Below are 27,010 nucleotides of genomic sequence, written 5' to 3'. Positions count from 1 at the left end.
ATCCACAGCTTTGCTGGATCATCTACTGTGTCTTGAGGGAAGGATTTTATTGGAAGATAGGTTTTTGCAATAAAAAAGAAGCAAGTTATCTTACCCAGAATTTGGCAGATTTTATTTGGAAATTGCAGAAACAAGGACTAATTAATTGTCTCTTCAGCTCACGCACTGTATATGCAAGTGCAGTTTAGGTTCCAAAGAGGGAAAACATTTCAAAACCATGTGTTTTCCTGACTGTTTTATCAGTGCCCTTTTTTCTTTTTAAGTTCACTGCTCAGACACACTTTCACCTCACTGCCTTCCACACTCATCCCCTTTCCAAGATAGAATAAAACAGTAACAGAGCCAAAATCTTCATTGTTTCCAACTTCGTCAACCTCTTTTTTAATAATTTCAGGGTAACACTGGAGCACTCCTTTCTGTATGGGCTTGATATTGCTAGACCAGTGTTCTTAACCTTTTCCTTTACCAGAAGATTTTTGCATCAACTGTAGTGAATGTAAAGCTGAATGTCTGTGAATTCTGCCATCCATCATACAAGGCATTTAAGGTCGTGTATAACTTATTTTTAGGAAATACTTGATTTCTGCAGTTTGTAAAGACTCCCTGGTGCCTGTGAGAACTGCAGTAATATGCAAAGAAAGGTTTATGTGTGATTTGAATATTCCTCCCCCATCCCAGTAATTGGATTTTAAAAGATTTCATGGAGTGGAGCAGCTTCAGAAACAATTCTTTTCTTATTAATATCAGCCAGGGGTAGCTGAAAAATGCTTAATGATTTCCCTCTTCAGTAATGCAGTTTAATGCATAGAAATTAATCATGTTTTATAAAAGCTGATAGGCTGATTTTTACCAGTGGCTGTTTCATAAGCTCAGATATTATTATTGATTAATTTAATGATAGAGCCAAAACAGATCTATTTGTTTTATCACAGGATCACTCACCATGCATAGCAGCCACTGCTCACAATTTGTTTAGTGTGGAGTAGGGGCTATATTGCAGGATTTTGTTTCATGTGACTTTATTAAAAGAAGGTTTATGGATTTCTCTGGTTAGCATCGGTTAACAATATAAGTCTATAATTCAAGAGAAACAGTGTGCATTTGTGAGTTCAAAACCAGTGCTGTCAATGGTCATAATGAGCCTTGTGACAGCCTGTTCTGTTCCGAGTACTTAAGTGGTTCCACGATAGCACATGCCATGCTAGGTAAGCCTTATTCCTCTAGCTGCTGACTTGTACTGGCTGCTTATTCAAATTGCAGATGCAGTTAAACAAAGTGCCTTATCAGTGCGTACTGATAAAATCTGGCAGCATTATTTCTGCCTGGGCTGATAAACAGTACTTGACTTTCCCCAAACCTTTCTACCACCCACCTTGCTTCCGGCTATAAGTGGGATGTCATGGCAAAATGACAAATGTTCTCTCTTAAATACTTGTTCTCGATGAACTGCTTCATATTCTTCTGAGGAAAAGTAAAATTCATTCAGGTTTTCTACATTTCACAAAAGTTCATATTTTCTAATCTTGTCTTAGAAAATGGTTGTGTTGAGTTACAACATTTTATACCATGCCTGAAACTCTCCTAGGGACAATCGTTACCTACGTAGGGTTTCTAGATCATGAAATAAGGCACATAGTTGCATAATGTTTGTATTATAGGAATATATGATACTGTAAGTGATGTTATAATAACTCTACAGTGTACTCTGGATATATAAGTTGTAAGTAGTTAAACCAAGCTTTGGTAGCATTGTCCAGGTATAGAGTTTATTTACATGGGCAGAGCCTTCTTGTATTGCTGTGAGAGTGTTTTAATCAGACAAGAGGATCCAGCTTTCTCACTTGCACACTCTTCCTATACTCATTCCTAAACTCATTCCTTGAGACCTGGGATCTTATTATTGGTCTTTTCTTACTTCTTAATCTTTCCTTGTTGAACAAGATAAATCCTTTGTTCCACAGTCTTCATGGATAACCTCTCCAGCAAATTCTTCTGAGGGATTATTAAATATCTTGACTGTGAAATTGTGTGGAGACTTTTGGAACAGAAGAGAAAAGATGTGAACTCAGCACTCACATTATAGAACTGGGAGAGGCAGCCACGTATTTTGTGGCACATGAGTCTTGTAAAATATGTAAGGGTCAAAGAAATACTCCAGACTTCATCAGCGGGAAAATTGGGGTTTTGGAGTAAAAGATTCCATGGATTTCTGTCTGTCACCTTGTGTAAGGTCACTGTTAGCTTGCCTGATTGGAGTGCTTGGCACTACAAATCTCTGTGCAGGCAGGCAGGAGCCTGTGCAGGCAGGCAGGAGCCTGTGCAGCACCGGGGCTGAGGGGTACTGCAGCTGGGGAGCAGGAGGCTGCTCTGAGGATGGACTCCTGGAGAGCGAAGGCAGCAAGAGGCTGCTTGGTACATGACGGAACCTAGCCAGCTCCTGGGAACATGTTTCCCCCAAAACAGAATGTATCCTTCTAATAACTGAATTGTACTGTTGTGTGAGTCTTGTGATGAGGTTTCTCCCCTGGTCTTTTCTCAGCCGGGAGATTTACTTCTATTACTATAATTTATCAAGTATTCCACTTTATCCAGTGTGTGTGACACATGGTGAGGTAGATTAAAACCGGAACTTTATGACTGTCAATACCAAACAGTTAAGCAAGAAAATGTAGAATACACCCTTGGGAAAACATCAGTCATTTCAACTACACACAGGTTTGTCACTGATGGATTTTTGCGTAGAATCACCCACCAATGCCATTTCCTGCTTTGAATGTGAATAATGGTTGCCTTCTCTCTGAATACAACTTTATCAGCAGCTGTAGATGCTTTGGAACACCTGTCTAATTTTGATACCATAGTTCTTTATTTACTAGTAAGAAAGCAATATGGTACTTTGCTTTGGTCAAAATACATTGCATCTACTGTTTATTTCTCATGTAGTAAGGGCTTTACGCCATCAGAGACCTAATATGTTCTTAAGAAATAAAGGTATGTTCTACATTTAGCTTTTGGGAATTCACAAATGCATATTGTATGACAATTGTTCAATCTAGAAACTAGATCTAGAAAGATGTAGAAAGAATCCAGAAAATTTCAGCATTTGCCCCCATTCTGCAAAAGGTAGATCTTTCCTTTTCTCTAGTTTTTTGAGACTCATCTGCCTTCTGTGTTGGTTTTTTTTTTTTTTTTTTTTTTTCAGAATAACTGCTCATGTTTCAGAGGTAATTTGAATGATTTTTTTTTTCCAGGCATAACTTACCCTTCAGATAACTTGCACCCCTTTCAAATATCATGCAGATAATCCAGGATTTTTGATAACTCTTACTGTTTCTCCATAGCTATTAGAAAATTAGAGATAGAAGAAAAAGAAGTATCAGAGCAAATTTCCCCTCATAACACACACATGCATGCATCTCAGCGCTGCAGAATCAGGAGTTGTTTTGTTTATTTGGCTTGGTTTTTGTCTTCTACAAATGAACCCACAGCTTGCCCACATGAAAATGCACAGTTTTCCTTAAGCATTCTGTGGTGTATTTCATCAGGCCTCTAACTTGAATGTTCTGACGTCATATAAATATTTCACTCTTTTTTTTTTTTTTTTTCTTCCTGTACTTTGCCCTGTAGCCTTATCTTTATGTCAAAATTAATTTTGGGCATGTTCACGGAGCTGATTGCAAGCAGATTTGAACTTGTTCCCACCAGGAGCTGGCTGGCTGGATGCCAGCCCCAGCCACATTGCAGTGTCTGAGCTGTTGAGCTACACTTCTCAGCAGGTCCCATTAAATGCATCCGAGCACCATGCAGGTAGGGCCACAGCTTGCAGCTGGAAGGCAGCTTGTGCCTGCCCAGGGCAGAGCCTCAGTAAGGAGAGCTCACGCCTGCCTGCAATTCCATGGCAGAAAGACTCTTATCTTTCACAGTCTCCCTCCTTTCAGAGACTCAAATAAGGGAGACATCTAATAATCATCTGTACTTATCTATACTGTTACTTGATTCCCTTTCCCATGTTGTAATGTTTTCTTTCTGGTGGGTTTCTTCTTTTGGTTTATCTTATAACACGTTATGAAACCTTTTATTATGGCTTATGTACTTTGCTAATTAAAACTCATGTTCTGTTTTTACTCCTCTGCTTTTATCTCCAGAGGGATGGTGGTGCAGGGATGCTTAGACTTACTAGCATACGTATTCATTTGTGCTTTTTGCCTGATCTCTTTCTGAGTTTAGTTGATTGGAAATTGCCAGTGTGGTTTTACCAGTCTGTCATTATGCTTTTCCTTTAAAGGTAATTTAACATTTAATACGTCTCTTTCAATAACTGTGATCTCCCTTCCATCTCTTCATCCCTTAGTTTACTTTCTTCCCAAGAGACCTTCTCTGCCTGAGAAGACCTTCTCTGCCAAGAGATCTTTTGGCATTGGCTCAAAATCACAAGACAGAATTCATTTTTCAAATCTCATCAGGGTGGGAGTATATCTTATTTCTCAAGAGAAATCTGAAGTATTTATGAGGAATTTTGCAAGTATTCCCACAACCATAAGAACTCTGCCTTTCTACTTCTGGAAAGGCTCTCCCCCTGCACCTTTCTCCAGACGTCCTCTACCACAGCTGCTACTCCCCCACAAGCAACATCTGAGCCCCAGCCAGTTTCAGTTTAGGACCTGCTTGAGTGGATATGGTATATTCGGTATCCCCCCTCACTGGATTCTTCTTCATTAAGCTCAGCTTGAACCCATGTAAACAGAGGTTAAGATTACTGTTAGCAGGACAGTGATGTAGTTATGCTCTCCTTCTTGGGCCTCTCTAAAGATGCACTTTAAGCCCCTAAGGAAGGACTGCTCTTCCCTCCCAGCTCTGAAAACTTAAATGATGGTAACTTTGTGCTTTATATGATTGGCATGGTTACTTTACTTTATTTTATTTTATTTTATTTTATTTAGTTTCTTGCTTCTTTGGGATTTGTTGAGTGTTGCTATTTATTGTTTAGGAGTTTGCTTTCTGTTTACATCTGTGCTTATATCGGTCACTTTGATTTTCGTGGCATGGTGAAAGAGCAGTTGGTAGGAAGAATGACTTATTACCCCTCCATTATAAAGCAAGAAACAACTGGCAAGAAACTTCTTTCAGCCTTTGAAGTTTGCTTGGGATTTTATTTCCCTCCCCTCCCCTCCCCTCCCCTCCCCTCCCCTCCCCTCCCCTCCCCTCCCCTCCCCTTCCCTTCCATTTCTATTTCTATTTCTATTTCTATTCTACTATATATCTTTAACCTGTTAGCTCATTGTTACTTAGTATGTAGCAAGTCCTAAATTGCAGCTGTTTGTGTTGATGGGTCATTGTTACAACAGAGACAGATTTTTCACAATATGTGTTTAACCTGACAGTAGGTATGAATGTGTCACCATTCAGTCCTCTTGACTTCCATATCAACATTAAAACAAATCTGAGGGAAGTGGGCAGCAAGAGAGGTTTCAGTTTGTGCACCTGGAAGATGTTTGAGAAAAAACAATAGGAAAAAGAGAGTAAAGCAGAAGGTTTACCTAAGGAGGTACCTGTGGTTTGAAATACTGCACAGACCAGTATGTTTAATTAGATTAATTGAACTTCTCAAATGATATATAATTTTTTGTGTTTGTATTTATATGAATGCACTAGGCATAAAATAATATAACCCTTTAAATTTTTGCAAGAAAGTTAGTACGTTAAAAAGGAAGTTATTGGTGTGAAAAATGCCTAGACTGTCTTATATTCTTTATTTCGTAGATGGGAAATATTTTAACAATGCATTTCACAGTCTTTTAATAAACATAGCATTGAAATAGTTGTTGACGTTTTTCTTGGCTTTCAATTCAGATACCATATTTTAAATGACACTTGATAAATAATTAGGAAAAATATAGGTTTCCACAAATGAAAACAACTTTGATAACTTTGTGAAAATAGGATGTGTTTATTGGCATTTTTAAACAAATAACTCATAGAAAAGAGTACTGAATATTAATATACCCTGATGAAAACTCTTCAAAATCAAGAACTGAATGTATCCCAAAATATGTTCCATTTTTTCACCTTCTAAAACTGATTCTTTAGGTCATGTGAGAGGTGTGTTGCTAGGGAAGATGAAAAAGAACCTCACTACCTAACCTTGCGTTTTTTGTTCCCTTACCTTTAAAAATAAGAAGAACACTGTTCTTCTTCTTCAATGCCATTCTGAAACTAGTGCAATAAAGGAGTGTATAAAAGTAATTTTCTGTTTTGATGCCTATTTCAAAATTGTCAAGTTAACAATATAATAGATCTACCAAAAATGTAAATTGATTTTGAAAAACAGTATCAACCCAAGAACTGTATGCTTGCATTGTCTAACTTGAGTTCCCTACTTTTTTTTTTTTTTTTTTTTTTTTTTTTTTTTTTTTTTTTTTTTTTTTTTTTTTTTTTTTTTTTTTTTTTGTCTATAGACACCCTATTTTTGGCCATCAAATTGTTGGGAGCCGGAAAACACAGACTATGGTCAGTGTGGAAATCTTTCCTATTTCTCTCGGGATTATGTATTATATGAATGAACACATCATTGTAGTCTGTCTTGTTTAATCATCCCACTATTAAAAACATAATTAATGTCATGTAATTCCTGTGCAAAAATTGCTGATATTGAAACAAATGTGTTGTTACCTTTTTCAAAGTTTATTAAAGTGGGAGTCAGATTTGGTAGTATTCTGAGAAAAAAAAAAAAAAAAAGAAGCCTCAAAGTGCACCAAAACCTACCTTTCCATTTACATTTTCTGTTTCCTTCAGGAAGTATAATCATTTACAGTGACAAAATCTCAGGGAAGCAGAGGACATTTTATTGATAGCTGTGCAATAGTTATTCTCAGATTCAGACCCAAAGATGTAACTAGTTTAGATCTCTTACTTCTGACAAACAACAGAAAAAAAAAAAAATATTTGTTATGAAAACTAATATGGTTCTAATATGAACTGTATTAGAAAATACCTTATTTATTTCCCTGTTTTGTGGATTTCTATTCACAATTTATACATTATAATTATTTATGTACTTTGGAAATTCTAAACATAATAGGTATTAAAGTATTGCAAAAAGCCTTAGGCTAAGCTTTTCAAAAATGGTAACTAAAATTAGATGCCTCTGTACAGCAAACAATGACATAATTTTGCAAGAAAAGGAATTATCTATGAACTGTCTCCTGTTCATTCTAGTGCAGACTGTAAGTACTCAGCTCATCTGAAGACCAGGTCACTTATTTAGGGCATAAGCATGTGCATGATAGCTTATCTTTACAAAAACTAAAATTTGGAGTGTCTACAGCCTTTTGGAAATTTAGGTTGGTATTCACTTGTAATAAGGATTCAACCTCAGCTCTTGGAAGCTGAAGACTGCAGGGATCAGTGTAAGGGTGGATGGTTCCAATGGACATTTCTTGCTTTTCTGGAGCTGACTTAGTTTGATTTCAAATACGTTGCTAAATAAAACAATTTCATGCTGAGACTTTCAGCAGAGATGAGTGCCTTCAACGTAAAGTTTGCAAAGAGTGCCTCATTCTATAGAATGAGAAAAATGCTCGTTCTTATAACATGCTGATAAGTGAAGATGTCCAAGAAGTAGCTATCAAAAGCTACAAAGGAGCAAAGATTCACTCATACTGCATCTGAGTGATTAGCCACTCCATGCAAGGGAATTAATCTCTGAAGGAGAAATGCTTGATTTACCACTTATTGCATTTTTTTTTCTTTCCTTGAAAGTGTTATTTGCTTTCCTCAAAGGGACACTTCAATATAGTCTTCTAATATGTTAAAGATCAGAAAGTAATTTGTGGTGGTTTTAAGAGACATTGAGTTGTGTAGCTCTAGTGTGTATGACATTACTGGGAGAATTTTAATAAATAAGCATGCACTTAACAGGTCTGAACTTGAGATCAGGTTGAGAAAGTTTCTATTAATATCCTTTAATCTAAATCAGAGAAACTATAACTTTCTAGTCACAGCTAGTCACTGGCTTGGGCCATGAATTATATACATTAGTCAGTCAGTGAACAGAATTCTTACATAATCTATGCATTTTTTTTCATGCCAGAAACACAAAATTTAATTTGCTATCAGATTCTTCCCTTTGTTGAGCAGTAAATGTACTGGCTTGAGATCTTTTGAGATTTAATATAAGACCTGTAAAATATGTTCCACTGGTGAATTTAAGTTCTTCTGTTGCAGTTAGGTGAAGGAAGGGAAAATCCCAACCCTGCCATGTCATTTCTCCTTTGGAATTAAGAGCCTATAAGTAACCTACCTACAGCCTACACTAGATCTACTTAAGGCAGCTGTGAATTGCCAGAATTGGCTAAGGCTAGAGCATTCACAGGAAAGTAATTTTTTATAATAACTTTTCAATAGTATTCTTATTGGGTTAGCCTCTTCCCAGTCCCAGAAATTAGCCTTTGCCTCGTGGCCTGAGGATTTTTTATTTTTTTTTCTGATAGCTTTCTCTGCATACAAACAGAAGGAAGATAAGGAAACTAAACAAGCGCCTTGCAAAAAGGATCACATATCTGTTGTAAACAAATGGTCATCACAACAGTAAAGAAAACTCAAATATATAATACTCAAAAATCCAAAGTAAATCTAAAGTAGGATTGAAGCAATTTGATGATATTAAATTCCATCCCAAACACACTCCAAAAAGGTTCTGCAGATTTTCACAGTAATTGTTACTTACTAGAAAGTATAATAAATAGAATTTATGCTATTACAGATACATAAATGCATTTAGTACTTGTCATGTATTATTGTACTGTGCTGTGCTTCTGTTTTAATGGACATATCCAGAACAAGCTTGAATCTCTACCTCCTAAAACAAATGACTGGAAGGCATTAGGAGTCTCGCAAGCAGGCAAGCAAGCAAGAAATAGGCTTCCTCTGTAATCTTCCTTTATCAAAGCTAATAACAAAGCAAACCAGTTTCTTTGCCATTGACCTAATTTTACAAGTCTTTGAAAACACACTAAAATTTTATTTTAATTTAAAAATTACACCCAACCATTTATGATTACTCAAGCATAGCTGGGCTACTGTCCAGAATGTAGAATACAGCCAGAAAAATAATGAAACTAGAAATTAAATGATCTTGAGGTACTGCATGTGTTAGTTTATTACCAGAGCTAACTAAAAAGGAAATATCCTTATATAATTGTAAAATAAGTTAGTATCTTCTCTAAAATATCATTTCTTGAGCCATATTAGACTTTAATATTACATATTTTCATAAAAAAGATTAATCTTAGGAAAATGTAAAGAAAAAAAAAAAAAAAAAACAATCTTCCATAATTTCAAGAAACTTCAGGATACTTCTCATAATTAAGCCATAGTGTAGCACTGCGTCTTGGTGACAAAAACAGAGTTTGGACTAATTTACTGTACGTCAATGTGGAATTGTATAGCCTTTGGCTATGATTTTAGCTATCAAAACAGTGATCAGATGGTCATTCTGAGGCTACTAAGAAAATGTTAATATTCACAAACTGTGGAAAATCTCCTTTTCCTTCCCTTGAAAATCATGTCATAAAATATGTCAGGATAGATGCCTTATTTTTTCAAAAGTTGGGTTTTTGGTTCTGTCTATTGAAGAACCATTTTAATGCCATATACCTTGAAGGCTACCCATACAAGACATATTGTTCTGTGCAGAACCCCATTGGATTCAGTGGGATTTTATTAATAAAAATATGCACATTTCACTTTTTTAGTATTATTATTTGTTGATTTTTTAAGTATGGTGTAGTTCAAGTCACTTTGCATTTCCTGTTTGTTAAGCCATGTTCCTGAATTAAAATTTGTTTTTGTAACATATAGAATTAGATTTCAGTTCAAAAAACAGGCTCTGGAAATGAATGAAGCAAATGGCTGTGCATGCTATCTACCTATAATCATTTTTCTTTTCTTGTAGATATAATTTTTTTACTAACATATTTTTTTCTCTAGCAGATTAAAAACAGTTAATTTCATTGAGATATAATTAAAGATGGACACTTGTTAAATCCATTTAATCTAAGAATGGGTAAATATAATATCACATATGAAATTATTATTCCATATACATATGGCCTCAGCTCTCATGGGATTAGTCCAAATCTCTTGGAGATGTAGTGAAACACAACTGCTGCAAATGTGATGAGTTTGAATTCTTACTATTCTCTTGTTTGAATGAGATAACTAAGAAATATGAGGGGTTAGGGGAAAATTCCATTCACCACAAAATGCAAATTGTTTTTGAGTTTTAAAATCTCAAGCTTAAGCCTAAGCAAACAAAGCGAAATATTTGTGACAATGTAAGAGAATTAGAGAATAAGAGAATAAGAATTTCAGATGTGTAGGTTCTGAAGGAGAATCTGTAACTTTTATTCATTATTTCTCTAGTCTGCTTTTGCTGATATTTAGACTCAAAAGTGTCTGTAATATACAGTCCTTTTCTTACTCTTGACTATACGTTTAGAAAAAAAAAAAAAAGAAAAAAAGACTCTCAAAGGAGAGTCAGAATAAGATTTTGAAAGTGCCACGATCATTTAAAATGTAAAAGAGTTTTGGACTACTAGAAGACAACAGTCAATTGCACCTATATAGTTGCAAGAAGATGCTGTTTCAGCCTTGTAATTTTTGTGTGTGCCTTTCTCCCAGAGAAGTTAGAAATGGGTGAGTTTTCAGAATTTTAGTAGGTTATGGAGAACACAGTAAATAACTGATACTGCAATGTGAGTTTAAAAGCATGACTTTGTGTTCAATAAACGACAATAAATAATATATTTTTCTATACATAAAAAGTAAATTCTTAAATTCTGCTGTTCTGAAGAATGACAAATTTTAAATTATGTTTAGTAAATTAGTAATTTATTATTTTTTTTTAGTAAATTTAAGTTTATCTTTAGTAGCCCTCTAGTTAAAGACATGCTGTGAATGCAGTGTTCTAGGAAGTTAGAACACTTGCAAGAGATAATGCCTTTATTAATTACTCCCTTTAAAAGTATATGCTTCTTTTCTGAATAAGAACAAGTGCTGCCTGTAAACTTCTGTGGCAGTTCTATAAACATTCCTATCCAGTCTGATTTACAGTAAAATATAGAAATCATCTACTTCTGTTATATGAAAGTTGTTGTCTCAATGCGATTGTTCTCCAGCCTTTTTGTGAAAGCAAAAGTCCATCCATTTTATTTTTTCTTGATAATTCAACTAACAAGTAAGTCCATACAAAGCTTGCTTCTTAGAGATACTTTCTTATCATATAAATTAAACTGACATAGGCCTCCCTATGCTCAGCCTCTGTTGCTCCCTTCTGAACATGAGCCATAGCACCTGGCTCACTTACTTCTTCTCTGCAAAGCTTGCAGTTATTCTAAAGAGTACATAGTGCCTGTAAAGTAATTGCAGTCATGCATAATTTTTTTCATATATTGAAAATTTTTGCATAATTTTCTCTCTAGCGTTTGTCGTCTACTTCTTTTACATACCTACCTTCAAATTCCTCTCTGAAATGTTGATTATGTTAGGAATTTTCTTTCTTACACATTCTTCTGCACTCTTTTGCTTGGAATAACTGGCAAGAAGGAGGACTTCTATATAGAGGATGCAGAGGAGGCATTATATCCTTTACCCCAAATGCTCAGGCAGGATTCCCTTGGCAACAGCTTAGCAGTAAGCAGTCTGGATTTGAGAAATATTAAGCCCTATTGTGTGCCTGAGCTCTGCTGGGAAACTGCATGTGCTCAGCATCTCTGGAAATTAATCCATAAATATGAGTCAGTAGCTTGGGGCAAAACTGGTAGCAGAGTAGCATTTTGTTCTATATAAATTGTCAGATATGAATAAAAATATATTTGTTAAAATGTATGCCTTGAGAATTAGGAGAAATTTACCAATATGGTGTAAATAGTTTGTGGATAGCTCTGATATTCTATAATCTTGATTCTTGATGCCAAATATTTATTTTTTCAACAATTTGTGTCAGCAAGAGTATGTCGGCAATGACTCACACAAGAAATTCTCTTAGGTTCTTAATAGATCCCTCTTTTAAGGACCTGCCTCAAAGTATCTCAAAATTTACTCTGTTTCCAGGTGTAGTAAGAAACAGACACTTTCCACCAGACTCAACTAATTTACTAATTTTTTTTTTTTTTTTATAAGACTGGGTCATGGCTCTTTAAGTGAGTGGCTTTTCTTTGAGAAACTACATATACAGAATGTGTTGGCTAAGCTCTTGGTGACAGGACTAAGTGAGGACTACAATCTATCAAACAGAATTGTCCCTCAGGAAATGTGGCTGGGTCCAGTGCTTGCTATGCACAAAATTTAATCTGGGCAGAACACAATGAAAAGTACTTTAGGAAAGAGACCTGTGTTAACAGAAAGATGGACTAGGTGACCTACAAGTGGTTTTTTTTTTTTTCCGCTCTGGATTTATTCCATTATATTACTCTCTAGAGCTATATCATTTACTCATTAGGAGCTATCTCTGTCATATAAATGATGAAAAGAAAGTCTCACTTCAACAAACATGTCCTGAATTTTGTTCTGAACCTTGCTAATTCCGACATTGACAAACCACCACAGAGAGGGCTCTGTAAGCAGGAGGCATTTCCTGAAAATGCTCTCCAATCAGCTCACAACTTCAGAGTTTTTTACTTACCCAAATTTTTCTTTCCATGTATGTGTAAATTTCCATAATACGTGTAACATGTAAAATGTGTTTGGCCAAGGCGTTTGTATGCACATTAAAGTATGCACAGCATTACTTTAATAGCTTTATTTAAAAGCATTGACAATCTGCATCTAGGCCCCATATAAATAGAGATATAATCTATCAGAATAAGTTCTGAGATTTATAAACATAACTCATAAAGTTCAGAATTACTTTCAAATCACAGTTTGTGTTTTTTGTTTGTTTTTGTTTTTCTGTTTCATTATTAATATGGAAATTAGAGCTTCAGGCTGTGACAAAAAATGTATTTTTCTGTAGCCTTGCTACTGCAGCCCTTTGCTGGGTGGGCACTGAGTAACTGACACCTTTGTCAGGTAATGACCGTCTTCTGATGCTGTCCCTGTAGCTGGCTTTTGCAGTTTAGAAGAGAATGCTCTCCATCTTTTGTCTTCTCAGCCTTGTCTTGAATTGCACATGCCCTAAGTGGTTTCTATGCAAAATCAGTGTATTCGGATTTGTTAGAAGTTTTATATCAAATTCATATGAGCCCCTATTAAATGAGAACCTGTGAGGAGATACAATTTTTTTATTATTATTATTTTTTTTGTGCCAATGCAGGTGATTAAGTTCTTGAATGCAAATTTGCAAATTGAAAGCATTATGATAATATCAGGAAGCATTAAATAATTCAATGAATACAATTTTAAATAAATTTTTCAATGCAAATTGAAAACATTATGATAATATCAGGAAGCATGAAGTAATTCAATGGATACAATTTTAAATTAGATTTGACAGCAGGATATTCCTTAACTGATCCCATAATTTAGGTGGGTTGGGTGGTCTTTATTCTGAAACCTTTTTTTTTTTTTCTTTTTTTTTTGTCAACCTGCAGAATTTTTTCAGGCAACATAATCTGAGGAATTTTCTGTGTAAAAGATGGATTTCCCTTTTCTAGTTCTTGAGCTCTCTGTTTGAAATTGGTTTTCTTTCTTGCCCTTGGTTAATATAAAAATTCATAATTAATTTGGCTCTACTCTTCCAAATTTATAATCAAATCACATTCCTTAAATGATATAGAACTATTGTGATCAGAGATTAAAAGGTAGGATTATTGGTAGATATTATCGGTATTAAATGGTAGGACTATTCCAGAAATTATGTTTTTGACCATTTGGCAGTTTAGTGCACATAAACTATCGCAGTCTTACTTGTATTTAATGTTCTTAGCGTTTACTGAAAAGTGTAGTTCTTGATACATGAGGCTGACCCATTTGTCATCCCAAAAGAAAGTTATACTTTTTTTTTTTTTTTTTTAAAGACTAAGTGAAACTCACTAGCTGTCACAAAGAGAAAAAAAAATACTTTTTTAGAGCTGACCTAAAAATGGCATAAATAGCCCTGGAAATCCTGATGCTTAAATAAGATAGTCGATTTCATTTTTTCTATTCTGTAGTCGTGCTCTGTGCTGATTGTCCTGTAATTCTGCATCTAATGCAGACACTCGTAGATGGAGAACTTCTGTCTGCCCACAGGGCACTTTGAAACCCTTGGAACTTACAGTATTTCCTTTTTCCTTGCTCTTTAAATACTGACTAGGCAGGTACACACTGACTCTGAAACCAGAATTTTGACTCAAAGAGACTATAAATTTAATCTGGCCTAAGTGAAGAAAATGAGTGTTTGCTGAGAGTTACACCCACCATCTGGGGCTGAATCAAGCTGTAACACTATTGGCACTAGGACAGTTATGCAAGGAGTTTAAGTTAGTGTACATGGTGGTGGATGTGTAGGTGGCATTATCTGTGGTCTTCAGAGGCCCAGTTGTACTTCCATTGAATTTAGCTGAAGCTTTTTCTCTGCTCTGTGGAGCAGAGATTTAGGCCCCTTTTAGAAACAAGTTTAAATTCCCAACTTTAACTATTGGTTGGAAGCTCTTATTTATTTATTTATTTATTTATTTATTTATTTATTTCCTTTCAGTAAGTGTACATAATACAGTGCATTATCAGTCCAGTTTCTTGATTCTAGAATAAAACCTGGAATTACCAGAAAGAAAGAAAGAAAGAAAGAAAGAAAAAAGAAAAAAAAAAAAGGTTTCAGTGAGCTTTCAAGTACAATTGAGCAGTCAAGAGCAAGAAACAAAGGTAGTTAACCATGACAATGGATTATTTTGGATATATCAGTTTAAAAACTTACAAGAGAGAAAGCCCAGACACTCTCTTCATGCAGCTATTTGTAGAACACTTCTGATTCTCATTTTAAACTCTCAATTTTTCCAGGTTTTGTGAACACCTGAGCAGAGTTTTCCAAAGTGTGTTTTAGTACTATTTTGTGGTTCAGATGCCCATTTATATATGTCACTGGCCATCTTTCATTATGAATTGCTGCATATTAATACTGTGTTTAAAATGGCTGGAAAATCAGTTTTCTCATGCTAATCAGTAACTTGTAAAGCATATAGCATCTAATACACAGTTCACTTTAGTGTAGGCAATTATGTTGATTGCAAAATCCATCAGAATACACTGGCACTAAAAATAAGATGGTATGTGGCAGTCCATATATAGTAAATTGAGGTTATTAATCAGACCCTGTTCCCTGCTTATCATTCATCCATATGTTAAGCATTTTTCAGCACCCTTGTCAGAGAATGGCAAAGGCATGCAGCTCTGCAACAGAACGTAAGCGAGAGCTGTGGGTGTCAACAGTGTAAGCAGGGGCAAAGTCCTCACCGTCAGGGTTGTAAGTGAACGGGAAGGTCCTGGTTTCAACCAGGAAGTCAGAGCAGCACTGGTAAGGTTCAGGGCTGGTTACAGGCATACCTAGTGTAGCTCAAGCAGGGGCCATGGGAAGTAGCTGTGCTTAAATTCAGCTCCTGGGCCAGTGGGTGCCACAGTAGAGGCTCTGGATGGGCTGCCTGGGGCATTTATAGTTCCTTGGAGCACTGAGGGTCCTGAGCAGGGTCCTGGGGGGTCACTTTCAGTAAAGGTGGCCCTTTTATTTGTTGCATGTACTGCAAATGAATGGGCCTCCACCTGTACTGCTTTAGAGTAGTGTAGGCTCAAAACTAGAACCTGCTTCAGGACTGACCCAAAGAATAGCTGCAGCCCGATCTTCTTGTTCCTAACATAGGCAATTAATAGTACTCTCCTTCATAAAATGGTGATTATTGGCTAAATTTAGATACTTTTCCCTTTCTTTGAAGCCTTTCAAACTTTCTTCATTCTTTCAGCATCCTTGCTTTAAAGCATAAACATTTCTGGCTCGGAAATGCCTTGTGTTCTAATATGGAGCAGTATGACCACAAGAAGATATGTAAGAACAAAAATAGAGTATTTTGACAACTTACTTCCTTCAGGCACAAGAGCAAACTGCAGAATTTTACAGAGTCTGTCAAACTGCCAATACACTACAATTACCAAAGACCATCCGATAATGATGGAGTCTGGTAATTCAATGGAATATGCAGTTCCAAACGTCTCTCATTAACAGATCATAAATGAACACTGATGAGCTGAAAATGTCTTCTCCGTTATTGTAATTTCCATTCTACAAATGCAGATGTTCATGTTTTTGGGGAAAAAATGGGAAACACAACACTGGGTATGATGTCATTAACTGCATCATGTTTTTGTGCTAGAAAAGTATATGTGAAGATAAGAGAACTGATAAGCTTTTAGTATCAGAACCTTCCAGCAGATTTTAGTTCCATATCAAGCTGTAAAAACACTGAAAACTCATACAAACCATGGGATTAGAAAAGCAGACACTGTCATTCTCTGAAATGTCAAAGGATCATGACTCTGCTTTGAGACAGGAACAGGAGACTCAATGACATCACTCCCCCCGCCCTGACGCTCAAGGCCAAGTTACATGTTTCGGTGCAGAAAAGGAATGGTACCAGCAAAAGGCAGCAGCATCCATATTTCAGATCTCATTGCTCCAAAAGCTGAAAGAACAAAAACATATTTTTCTGTGTCTTCAGAGGTTCTGGCTGAAAATAAGAGATTTTCACGTTCTTCTTGCATTCCAGCCTGTTAGTGAATTTTGCTATGGACAAGCTGAGGATTTATGCCAACAGGAGTGTGAACTAGTGAACTCAAATTCCTGAGCTACTGCCACCTTCTCATGTGACTATAATAGTTCTTATATAGATCCTCAAACATGCACTTTTATGATAAGGATGTAATTGTTAGAACATTCTTCAGAACTATTTTCTTCTTCTTCACTAGTAAACACATCATATTTCCCAGATAACTAAATCTTTCTTGGGCATACTCTGGCACCTAGAAATATTTTTGACTTAAAGAATCTAGGCCACTGGTATTTTAACCTTTAGATGCCTGAAAGGGAGGGCATCTGGATATTCCAGAGAAAATGTCTGAAGCCTGAACATGATTTTCTGAGTCTTGGCTAAGGTATGGACATAATGAAAAACAAGCATTCTTGTATGGACTATATGCCATGGAGCTGGAGCAAATAGGTCATTAAAAAAACGCTGGGGGAAGATACTGCAGTGCACTCACACAGTGAAGACAGGGTTTTCTTGGACACAATATCAGGTTAATAGTATGGCAAGCTAATTCCATTCTCACCCACTCCTGGTGACCTGGTGGTTGTTTTGCCAGTGCTGAGAACTCAATGATCTGAAGATGCTTCTTTTGTTAAAGCGTGCCCTGACAGAAAGGTGGACAGTCAGCCACCTCTACAGCAGTGACTTTTGTTGGATGTAGCAGAAGATGCTAATCCCAGAATATATCCACTGTGGGACTCAAGGAATTGCTAAACTAATTAGGGGTGCCTCTAACAGGGACCATGACTATAGGGTTTACAAAAGATTAAGCATGCACAGAGAGCAGGGAGATTGTTTTGTTTCTGTTCAGATGAAATTAGGTTGCTTGAAATAGACAAATTTTAATGCTTAGAATTATTAGAACTGTCTACACATGTCTATTAAATATACACTTTATTGCTAATATTTTCAGGGAATTTATGAATGGTTTTCATGTTCAGTAAATAACTGATTTTGAAGGAAAAGAGAGGAAAATGCTTCACTGTCAGAGGATCTAAATAACGAATAGCATTTTCGTCCTCAGTATTTTCCTACCACTGTACTTATTGTGGATGAAGCCTAAGTACAAAGGAATTCATCCCCTCACATTTTTGTGGCATTTCAGCATGCATGCCAATGCATTAGCGTAACTGTATCGTATTATTAAAATGGATGGAAACTGAGGCTATAGAAACTCTTTGATTGATGTACTTGTTGTGTGATTAGTGGATTTGTATCTGTATTTATAAATTTTGCAGACACGGAGATTGCAATGGGGGGATATAGGAGTATAACAAACAGAGGAAGTGGCCATGGCTTCTTAAGGGAATGGAAAGCAAAAAAAGAAAAATGTGAAAGAAAATAGATAACATACAAAATGAGGAAAAAATAGGCAAAAACTGTGTCAAATTATAACTACATTTTGCATCAAGTAACACTTGTAACTGCAGCTGGAGTTACAAGAAGTGCTTGTCATCAGTTCCACTGAAATAGCATCCACCAGTGTGGGTTTCCACCCTCAGCAAGTTTGCGGATGATACAAAGCTTGGCGGAGTGGCTGACACACCAGAGGCCTGTGCGGCCGTTCAGAGAGACCTGGACAGGCTGGAGAGTTGGGCGGAGAGGAACCTCATGAGGTTTAGCAAGAGCAGATGCAGGGTCCTGCAGCTGGTGAGGAACAACCCCAGGCACCCATAGCAGCTCTGCAGGGAGGGACCTGGGGGTCGTGGTGGACAAACAAGTTAACCATGAGCCAGCAGTGTGCCCTTGTGGCCAAGAAGGCTAATGGGATCCTAGCCTGCACCAGGAGCAGTGTGGACAGCAGGTTGAGAGAGGTGATCTTCCCCCTCTACTCAGTTCTGGTGAGGCCACATCTGGAATAATGTTGTGTGCAGTTCTGGGCTCCCCAGTGCAACAGGGATGTAAAACTTCTAGAGAGGGTCCAGTGTAAAGCCAAGAAGGTGATTAAGGGATTGCAGCATCTGTCCTATGCGGAAAGATTAAGTGAGCTGGGCCTGTTTAGCCTAGAGAAGAGGAGACTGAGAGGGGATCTTATCAACCTGTATAAATACGTGAGGGGACAATGTAAAGAGGGTGGGGCCAAACTTTTTTCAGTGGTGGCCAGTGATAGGACAAGGGGTAATGGGTATAAATTGAACCACAGGAGGTTTCATCGCCATATGAGGAAGAACTTTATGGTTCAGGTGACAGAGCACAGGAAAAGGCTGCCCAGAGAGGTTGTGGAGTCTCCTTCTTTGGAGATATTCAAAACCCACCTGGATGCGATTCTGTGTAACATGCTCTAGGTGACCCTGCTTGAGCAGTGTGGAGTGGACTAGATGATCTCTGGAGGTCTTTTTCAACCTCAACCATTCTGTGATTCTGTGATTTGTTAGACATAAAAATATATCTTTATGTGTAAAATATAACTGGTTTGACTACCTTAAAAAGCAAAGCCAAATATAAGATAAGCAAGTCCTTTTTCCTAGTAATTGCAGCAATTATGTTCCTATATGAAGTTATTTCTCTTTGCTTCCATAGTGGACAGGTTAGCAGTTGGGAGGCAGGAGGCATGGCCCATTCCTAGGTAGAAACAGTAAATATCAGCTTGATTTGCTGATCATAGAGACCACAGACAAATTACGGTATTCTTACCTACACTGATCAAAAGATTCCTCCATCTCACACATGAGAAGGTGCTCTCAGGTACTGATACAGGTAAACAATGCTCCCAGACCTTAGCAGAAGGAATTGTGCTTCCCTGCTCATCTTACAGTTGGGAGAAATTGTGCAATATTTGGGGTTCATGTGAAGAATCTGTTGGAAATGTACTTCATTAAAGAATATGAAGAATATAAAGAATAAAGACTTCAGGATCAAGCTTTTAATCTAATGCAAACCAACGTGCTGTATATGTAGCCTTAACTTTCATTTTCATCCCTGCATCCTTTCAGTATTTAGTTCCATTTTTTTAGTTACAGTTCTGTTCAGTCAGGATGAGGTGGAGGCAGAACAGATCTGCTGAAGGATTTTGGATTTAAAATAAATAAAATATTTCTCTTTATCTTTGTATCTAATACAAGGTACTCCTTTTTAATTTTTTTGGTCTCATTATTTTCTATTTTAAATATTAGTTATAGCAGACCATACTGTATGAGACTTAAATCTTCTTTGGAACTAATTTTTAATTAAAAGTTTTTCAGACTGAAATTTAGGGATTTCTAAGTATAAAATATAGAAAAATAAAATTCTGTATACACATTCTTAAAAACCTATTTGGCTTATATAGAATATATGTATGTATGTGTATATATATTGGCATATATCCTAATAAAACTCTTACACTTTATAAGCAACACACACCATTTAAAAATGTTTTTGCCATTTTCTCTTTAACATGTTAGTTCCCTGGCCATGCAACTATCTCATGCATTTTGTATATGCTGTCTGTTGCATAAATTAGATTTTATAATTATTTAATGAATCTCTGTATCTGACCCATCATTTCAGTTACAATACTTGTAGCATTGATCCTGTATTTAAAGCTTTTTAGAATAGAGGGAGAAATTAAAATAAAAGAAGCTAGCAGCCAAATATAGATGAAGCCTCTAGGTCTCTGTTCTGCTGCATTTGTGAGATAGTAGCAAATTCTGTACCACTTTATTCTGTTTCAGCGGTTTATCTCTGCAAGCGGACAATGCAAAACAAAGCAAGGCTAGAGCTAGCAGACTATGAAGCTGTAAGTACCTGGGGAAAAGTAAATTTCTTTGCTGGGCCTAATTAGCATGTAAAATAATGTTAAGCATGAGAACTACAGGCATTCTGTAGTTATCCACCTTTTGCCAGCATGTGGGTCTGATATTGCTCAGAAGTCAGAAATGCTATTTGAGAGACAGTAGTGAAGGCTGGCTAGGCAAGAGTTGAGATTTTGGTCTGTCTCTAATTTTACTCTGCTCAGATCGTCATGCCAGGATCAGAAACAACTGCTCGCAAATCCCACATACCCTTCAAGTGTTTGAAAGCAAATGTACTCTACACCATGTAAGGTTTGAATGAAGGATCTCTAGCAATGTGTTCAAAAGCATTTAGTAGCTGTAGAAGTATAAATCTCATTCTTAAAGGTGATGCTGGCACTTGAGTCTTAGTCCCATCAGTTAGACTAGAGGCAAAGACAGTCAGAGCAGAGGCTCTTCCCACTCTTTGAAAGTCATCCTCTGCCCCAGGCAAGAAGGCAAGATAACTGAGGCCAGGAAGAGCAGGAGAAGGAGAGATTTTGATTAGGTGATGAGGATGGCACTCACCAAGGAGATGTGCTGAATTCCGTCACCGTATGCCCTTCCCCCCCCCCCCCCCCAACGTTCCTGAATTTTTCATGAAAAAGTCAACAGAAAATTCGTGCACAGTCCTGGCTCTGCACTGAAAGCTGTCCAGCTGTGTTACTATGACATGATAGCAGGATAGTCAGCCAGACCTCTCAACATGCCAAATACGCCAGCCACAGCATCGTGCTGACACACTCTATTGCTTCTTCTGGCACAAACTTGCTTTTCAGTGTACTGCACTGTGGGGTATGCATAATGTTATACTTACATGCCTTAGAAAATTCACCTCCAGTATACTATCCTGAGAGCCTTTACTGGTATTGACAAGATCTCTAGAAAGTCTCCTCTCTCCTCTCTGCAATCTTTATTTTCAGTAAGTATTTCATAGAGATACCTCTGCAATACGTAGAAATACAGTTAAAACAACACATTTTTTTAGGAAGTTTACAGACAATTCTTCATGTAATCTACATGTAATGTAAAAGCAGTGTACAGAGGTAACTGGGGTCTTTATGGATGAAGTTAAGAACCTCAGCCTTCTGAGTATTGTCATACTGCATACTGCTGCCTTTTAAGCTGGAAAGCACTTAGAAAAACTCCATTGCAGACCATAAAGCTGTTCTAGAAGAAAGATTTTTGATAAGGTTTTGCAAATATTCTTACTGTTATTATTAGTAGGCTATAGCATATATATATTTCCTGTGTAGTAGTGAATAACTATAGTCTGCATTTATTTTAAAGTGGGGATAGCTGTGAATAACTTGGACGATTCCTATATTACCATAATATCCATAGTTTTTTGTTATTATATTTTAGTTAAATTTATATGTTGCCAACACAAGTCATTTGTATAAACAACTGATGAAAGTTGTCATGGGGATCGTCCAATATGGAAAGTACTGTTGTTACCTCTCACAATTAAGTACTTCTAAAATGAGAATGTGGTTTTGTATTATTACAAAATTACCCAGCCAACACCCAGTACATAAAAATGCTTCAGAAATCCCATGTTCTGCTAGGGGGTTGTATACACCTTTATCAAATTTTCAAAGCTAAAATAGTCAGGACATCCAAAAGAAGATAGATGTAGTATTCCATCCTGGTTGGTGTCAAACAAACATTTTGTATGACAAGTAAGGTACATTTACATTGGTACACATATTATGGCTTATATTACACCTTTTTTTGGGGGTGGGGTGGGGGATTAGGGAGAGCGGTGGAGGATGGAAAGGTAACAACCTAACCTAATAAAACTGTGATGTATTTTCAGGAGAGTTTGGCCAGGCTACAGCGAGCATTTGCTCGAAAGTGGGAGTTTATTTTTATGCAAGCTGAAGCACAAGCAAAGTAAGTTCCTTTGAAGATGAGGATTTGGGGTTTGTGCATGTTTTTTGAAGGGAGAAGGGGATGAAAAAGTGATTGGACACCTCTTATGTTTCAAATTGCTGTCATTAACACTGTTTCTTTTAAATATCCTATAACATTGACAGAGTAGACAAGAAGAGAGACAAGATAGAGCGGAAGATTCTTGACAGCCAGGAGCGAGCATTCTGGGACGTGCACCGGCCGGTGGTGAGTGCTGGTGGGGCTGCTCTGCCTATGAGTGGGACCGCTGATGAATGTTAGCCTCTGTGGAGTGTTGGGGAAGTTTGGGAACAATTAAAAGGGCTGTAGGCCATAGGTTGGGGAGGATCTATAATTTATATCATTGTACTACTGAAGACTGCATACATGTTTACACTCAGTTTGGGGTTTTCAGTGAATAGATTTGTTGTGTCTGATTTCTTGAATAATCAAAAGATACTTTTCTTTGACTTTTACAGTCTCAAAGGTTTTGCAAGGTACGAGTCACACTACCAAAATTATCAACGTAACTAAAAATAGTTTTAAATAAATCTGAGTATTTTAATCTTTTTTTTTTTTTTCTTGCTAAGCCTTCCAACTTCACTGTAGTCATGTTTTCAGGCTATTTTTAATGTACATAAAGGTTAGATATTGTTGGCTTTGAGCTGTGAAAGTCATACACTGACTTAACAAGATTTGTCAGAGCTCCTTGTCACAGTCCATCTGAAATTATAAAAAAATAAAAGTCCTTACAAAATCAACTACCTTAGAGCTAAAACTTTGAGAGAGAACGCCAAATGTCACAACAATTCCAATTAACCTTTGAGAGGTGAATATTCACATCAGTTTGTTTTACTACAGAACTTTACTGCAGTTTCTCTTATGCAGCATTAAGCTTTCAATTTCTATATGCAGTTTGATATCATTACCAATGAAACAGAATATGGACTATGTCTTCCACTGACATTTGAATAGATACGTAACTAAAACTTACTCGTTTTTATTCCTCGTTCTTAGATGACTGCAGTTATTACAACAGCTAGTTCTGATTTATATCCAGTAATTGTTTTGAGGGTTTAAGGTTGCGTTGATGATACCTGTAGAAGAGGTAGGCAGAGTTAGAAAGTTTCAAATTAACTTGGACAGGGTCAGCTTGCACTCGTGACTGTGAAATTGGAAAAGTGGTAGAAGAAATGGATTTTTAGGTAGGATTTAAGAACATCAAGTAGAGAAAATCATTTGAAGTGAAAGATTCAAACCGCAGACATTAGATACAAGAAAACTGGAACATTATTATCTAGTCACTGGCATAAAACAAGGAAGGAAGACAGGAAAAACAATCTGCCATCTGATGTTCATGGGAGCTGCCAATAGAATAGACACAGAATGTTTCTATGGACCTGTAAAGTTTGAAAGCAAACAACATTTATATTAGCTGCAGAAATGGATTTAAGGGTTTTGAATTTGGGAATGAAGTGCTATTTACAGGTTTGGAAGAGAAGATGAATTGATGAAGTTTTGAGTTAAGATATAGTAGAGAATAAGAAGTAGAGAATTAAGGGCACCAAGACAAAAGAGGAAAATGAATCTGATTAAGAGCTTTGACTGAACTGTGGATAAAGGTGCCTGGTCCAGCTGATTTTTTTAACCTGGTTGTAGATATACCTAGGAAATATCAGAGACAAAAGATTGGCTTACAGTCAGCAATCTAGGCTCCTGACTTTGAGAGATATAAATAGAAGAATGGAGAGGGAAACACTGATACTTTAGCTGAACAACTCCTCTCACTAGTTACTGAATAACTAGTTTTGAAAATGTTATGAATTTATTCTCACAGAACCTTCTATTAAAAATAATAAACATTAAAAGAGGAGCAGACAAAAGATTCTTAATTTATAGTTTTTCATCTTTTGATAAAAATTTAGAGGCTAGGGACTTTTTTTTTTTTTTAACTGAAAGTGAATTTGGAGAACCAGATATTTCATTCTTAGCTTTTTGATTTGGATGTATAAATAAACATTTTTCAGGATTTTTCATGGGTTTTCTGGTCCCTAGCTGCTTTGTTTCTTACCTAACTGGCTACCATGCTGGTACAGAAATTATACATATGAAAAATAGTCTGTGAGTAATCGGAAAATAGATATTTTAAAATGTTGAAAGGGATAGAATAGGGAAGTAATTCATCAGTCCAAAATGACAGTGCAGCAGTGCACTAAAGGAATGGGAGACATGAAAAAAGAATGGCTGTATGACAGTGAAACCAGGCAAGTATAACCCCACAAAAGGAGCATGATCTGAGTATCAGAAGTGTCACTGATATGACTGATAAGTTTAAAATAATGAAAATGAGCCAAAGTTTGATACGTAAAGAGCATTTGCCAAAAACAAACAAACAAAAAAAAAAAAAAAAAAAAAAAAACAACCATTATTTCATAGGTCCCAAGTCAAGATCAGTCCTGCAGGTGGCTACAGAAGGCCCTAGAAGATTTATGCCATACTCAGACAAATATTGTAGGTATTGCAGCCTGCAGAGGCTTCCTGTACAAGTTTTAATCATTCAAGTTCAGATACTAATCACAATAAAACTGTGGAAATACATCTCAGGGAAAGTTGTATAGACTCTCTGGAGATCCCGAGTAGCTGACCTACAATAAAGTCTATGTCATCATTTCTACACTATAGTTAGTACCTAAGATAGGTCTGAGACTAATGGCATTCACATATAGCAGCACATTTCTCTTTTGGAATGGCAGAGTAAACATATCTTAAAAGCCTTCCTTGTCTTTCCATCTGCCTAGAGAGAGCATTTCCTTAATTTTGAGACTTCTATAAATTACAGAGTATGCAACTGAGTGAAAATTGATTAGGAGGATTAGGGCTTCAGTCAAAAAGCAGTGACAAATCAAACTAAAGCAGGGAAGACTGTTCCTTCCAGGCAAAAACAAATTAAGAAGTTGTTCTTGTTTGAAAAGAAATGTCAAACTCCTGGTTAAAGTCTCTATAAAAGAACTCTTAGCTTTCCTGAATTATTATCTGAATTTTAAACCCATAATCTTACATTTTCTAAAAAGGGACAAATGAGTACTGAAACAGAAAATCCCCTGAAACATTCTCAAATCCACATCAAATACACTAGCTGGAGAGTATCTATGGCTTGTTTTAAAATTAATTATTTTAGGTAGCAAGCAAGGAAAGCTGCTGTCTTGCTGCTACAAACTATTGAATGGACTCTTATTCTTGAGTTACGCATTAATGTAATTTAAATGAAATGCATAATAAATGCCTGTGGGGTACTTGCTGAGATTCAAATTAATTCAGAAGATAATGGAGAAAGTATCTTTTTCTCCTGAAAGTCATCTGTATACTGTTTCACTACAATAAGTTGAAAAAAAAATATTTTCTCCAAAAGGAAAAATAGTATTTGTGTAATTTAATGCAGTAAGGAAAATTATCAACGCTAGTTACATTTGGTATAGGATAGGAGCAATGGTAAGGGCAAATGTGGCTTTAAGACCAATTCACTGTTTCAGAAACACCTCTGATTTATAGATTTGGGGGTTTCATGTCATTGTTTCCTAGTAGCGAGGTAGGAAAAAAGTAACGTTTTCATTTTTTAAAACCTTGTCACCCATCCCACACCTTCATCTTTTCTATTATAACTTTTTATTGGATTCTATCTCCATTAATCTCATGTTACCTGTTTGTATTTTAAAATTGTGTTTTATGTGGTCTGAACACGACCCTCAGCATCTGAGCCAGTAGGTAATAGTACCGGGTGCCTAGGGTCATGCAGCAGATACTTGTGGTTATTTGTTCTGGGTTTTCTTTTCTTTTCTTTCATTTATTTTGTTTTTAATGACTTTTCCATCCCGTTCTTCAAGATCAGCCTCAAAGACTTGGCAAAAGACTGAATTTAACTTGGCCAAGGTGCAGCAATCCTTCATTTCACACTTCATGTGCTACAAATCTTGGACTTTTTTGGGCCAGTTACTTGTTTAGCCTCAGAACCCTGCTGTCTGCTTTATCATAATTTTTCATAGAGTTTTTAAACATCTCTAGGGAACAAACATAAATAATGCCATACTTCTCTAGTGATGTACCTGCATACAGGTTTCATGTCTTCTTTTGTACCCGTTTCACCATGTATCTTTACAAGGGAGTTACCTCTCCAGCAGACAGGGTGTGCAGCCGTTGCAGCTATTGGCAGTCTCAGACAACAGTGCTTCTGGTAATGAAATAAAGCTTTGTACAATGCGTTATTTTCACAAAATAGTTATAGTGTTTATGATCCATATTTGCATCTGTTTGAGGCAGATATTTCTAAATCTTATAGTTAGCTTGCAAACTAGGGGCGATATGGAAGAACTTGTACTCTCATTATTTAGAGTTGTTATTTAGTATGATTCTGGAGTAAGGGTGGGACAGATGGGGAAAAAGGAATCTGGCTTCTTTCTCCCCAATAGTGCAACAAACTGAAAATGCTGAAATTAAAACTGAGGTTATGAAGAGGTCAGAAATTGTGAAATAGAACTGATGAGATAATGGAAGGACACAGAAAAATGAGATGATTTGGTTTTTAGTAAGACACAATTCTGG

General features: G+C 36.5%; 1 protein-coding gene across 7 annotated transcripts in view; it reads left to right on the top strand.

The window, feature by feature from the left end:
- Positions 1–27,010, top strand: part of RGS7 (regulator of G protein signaling 7) — a 260,078-nt gene that overhangs the window by 177,189 nt on the left and 55,879 nt on the right. For all 7 annotated transcript variants that reach the window (XM_040552619.1, XM_040552614.1, XM_040552616.1 and 4 more), the window contains 4 exons: positions 6,456–6,507; positions 20,423–20,487; positions 22,341–22,417; positions 22,561–22,642. In XM_040552619.1, the coding sequence (XP_040408553.1) occupies positions 6,456–6,507; positions 20,423–20,487; positions 22,341–22,417; positions 22,561–22,642 (276 nt within the window). The remainder of the gene's footprint in view (positions 1–6,455; positions 6,508–20,422; positions 20,488–22,340; positions 22,418–22,560; positions 22,643–27,010) is intronic.

Source organism: Cygnus olor, chromosome 3 (assembly GCF_009769625.2).
Source record: "Cygnus olor isolate bCygOlo1 chromosome 3, bCygOlo1.pri.v2, whole genome shotgun sequence".
Classification (NCBI taxonomy): Eukaryota; Metazoa; Chordata; class Aves; order Anseriformes; family Anatidae; genus Cygnus; species Cygnus olor.
Note: the sequence above shows the minus strand (reverse complement) of the source record. Positions and strands in the feature narration are given on the sequence as shown.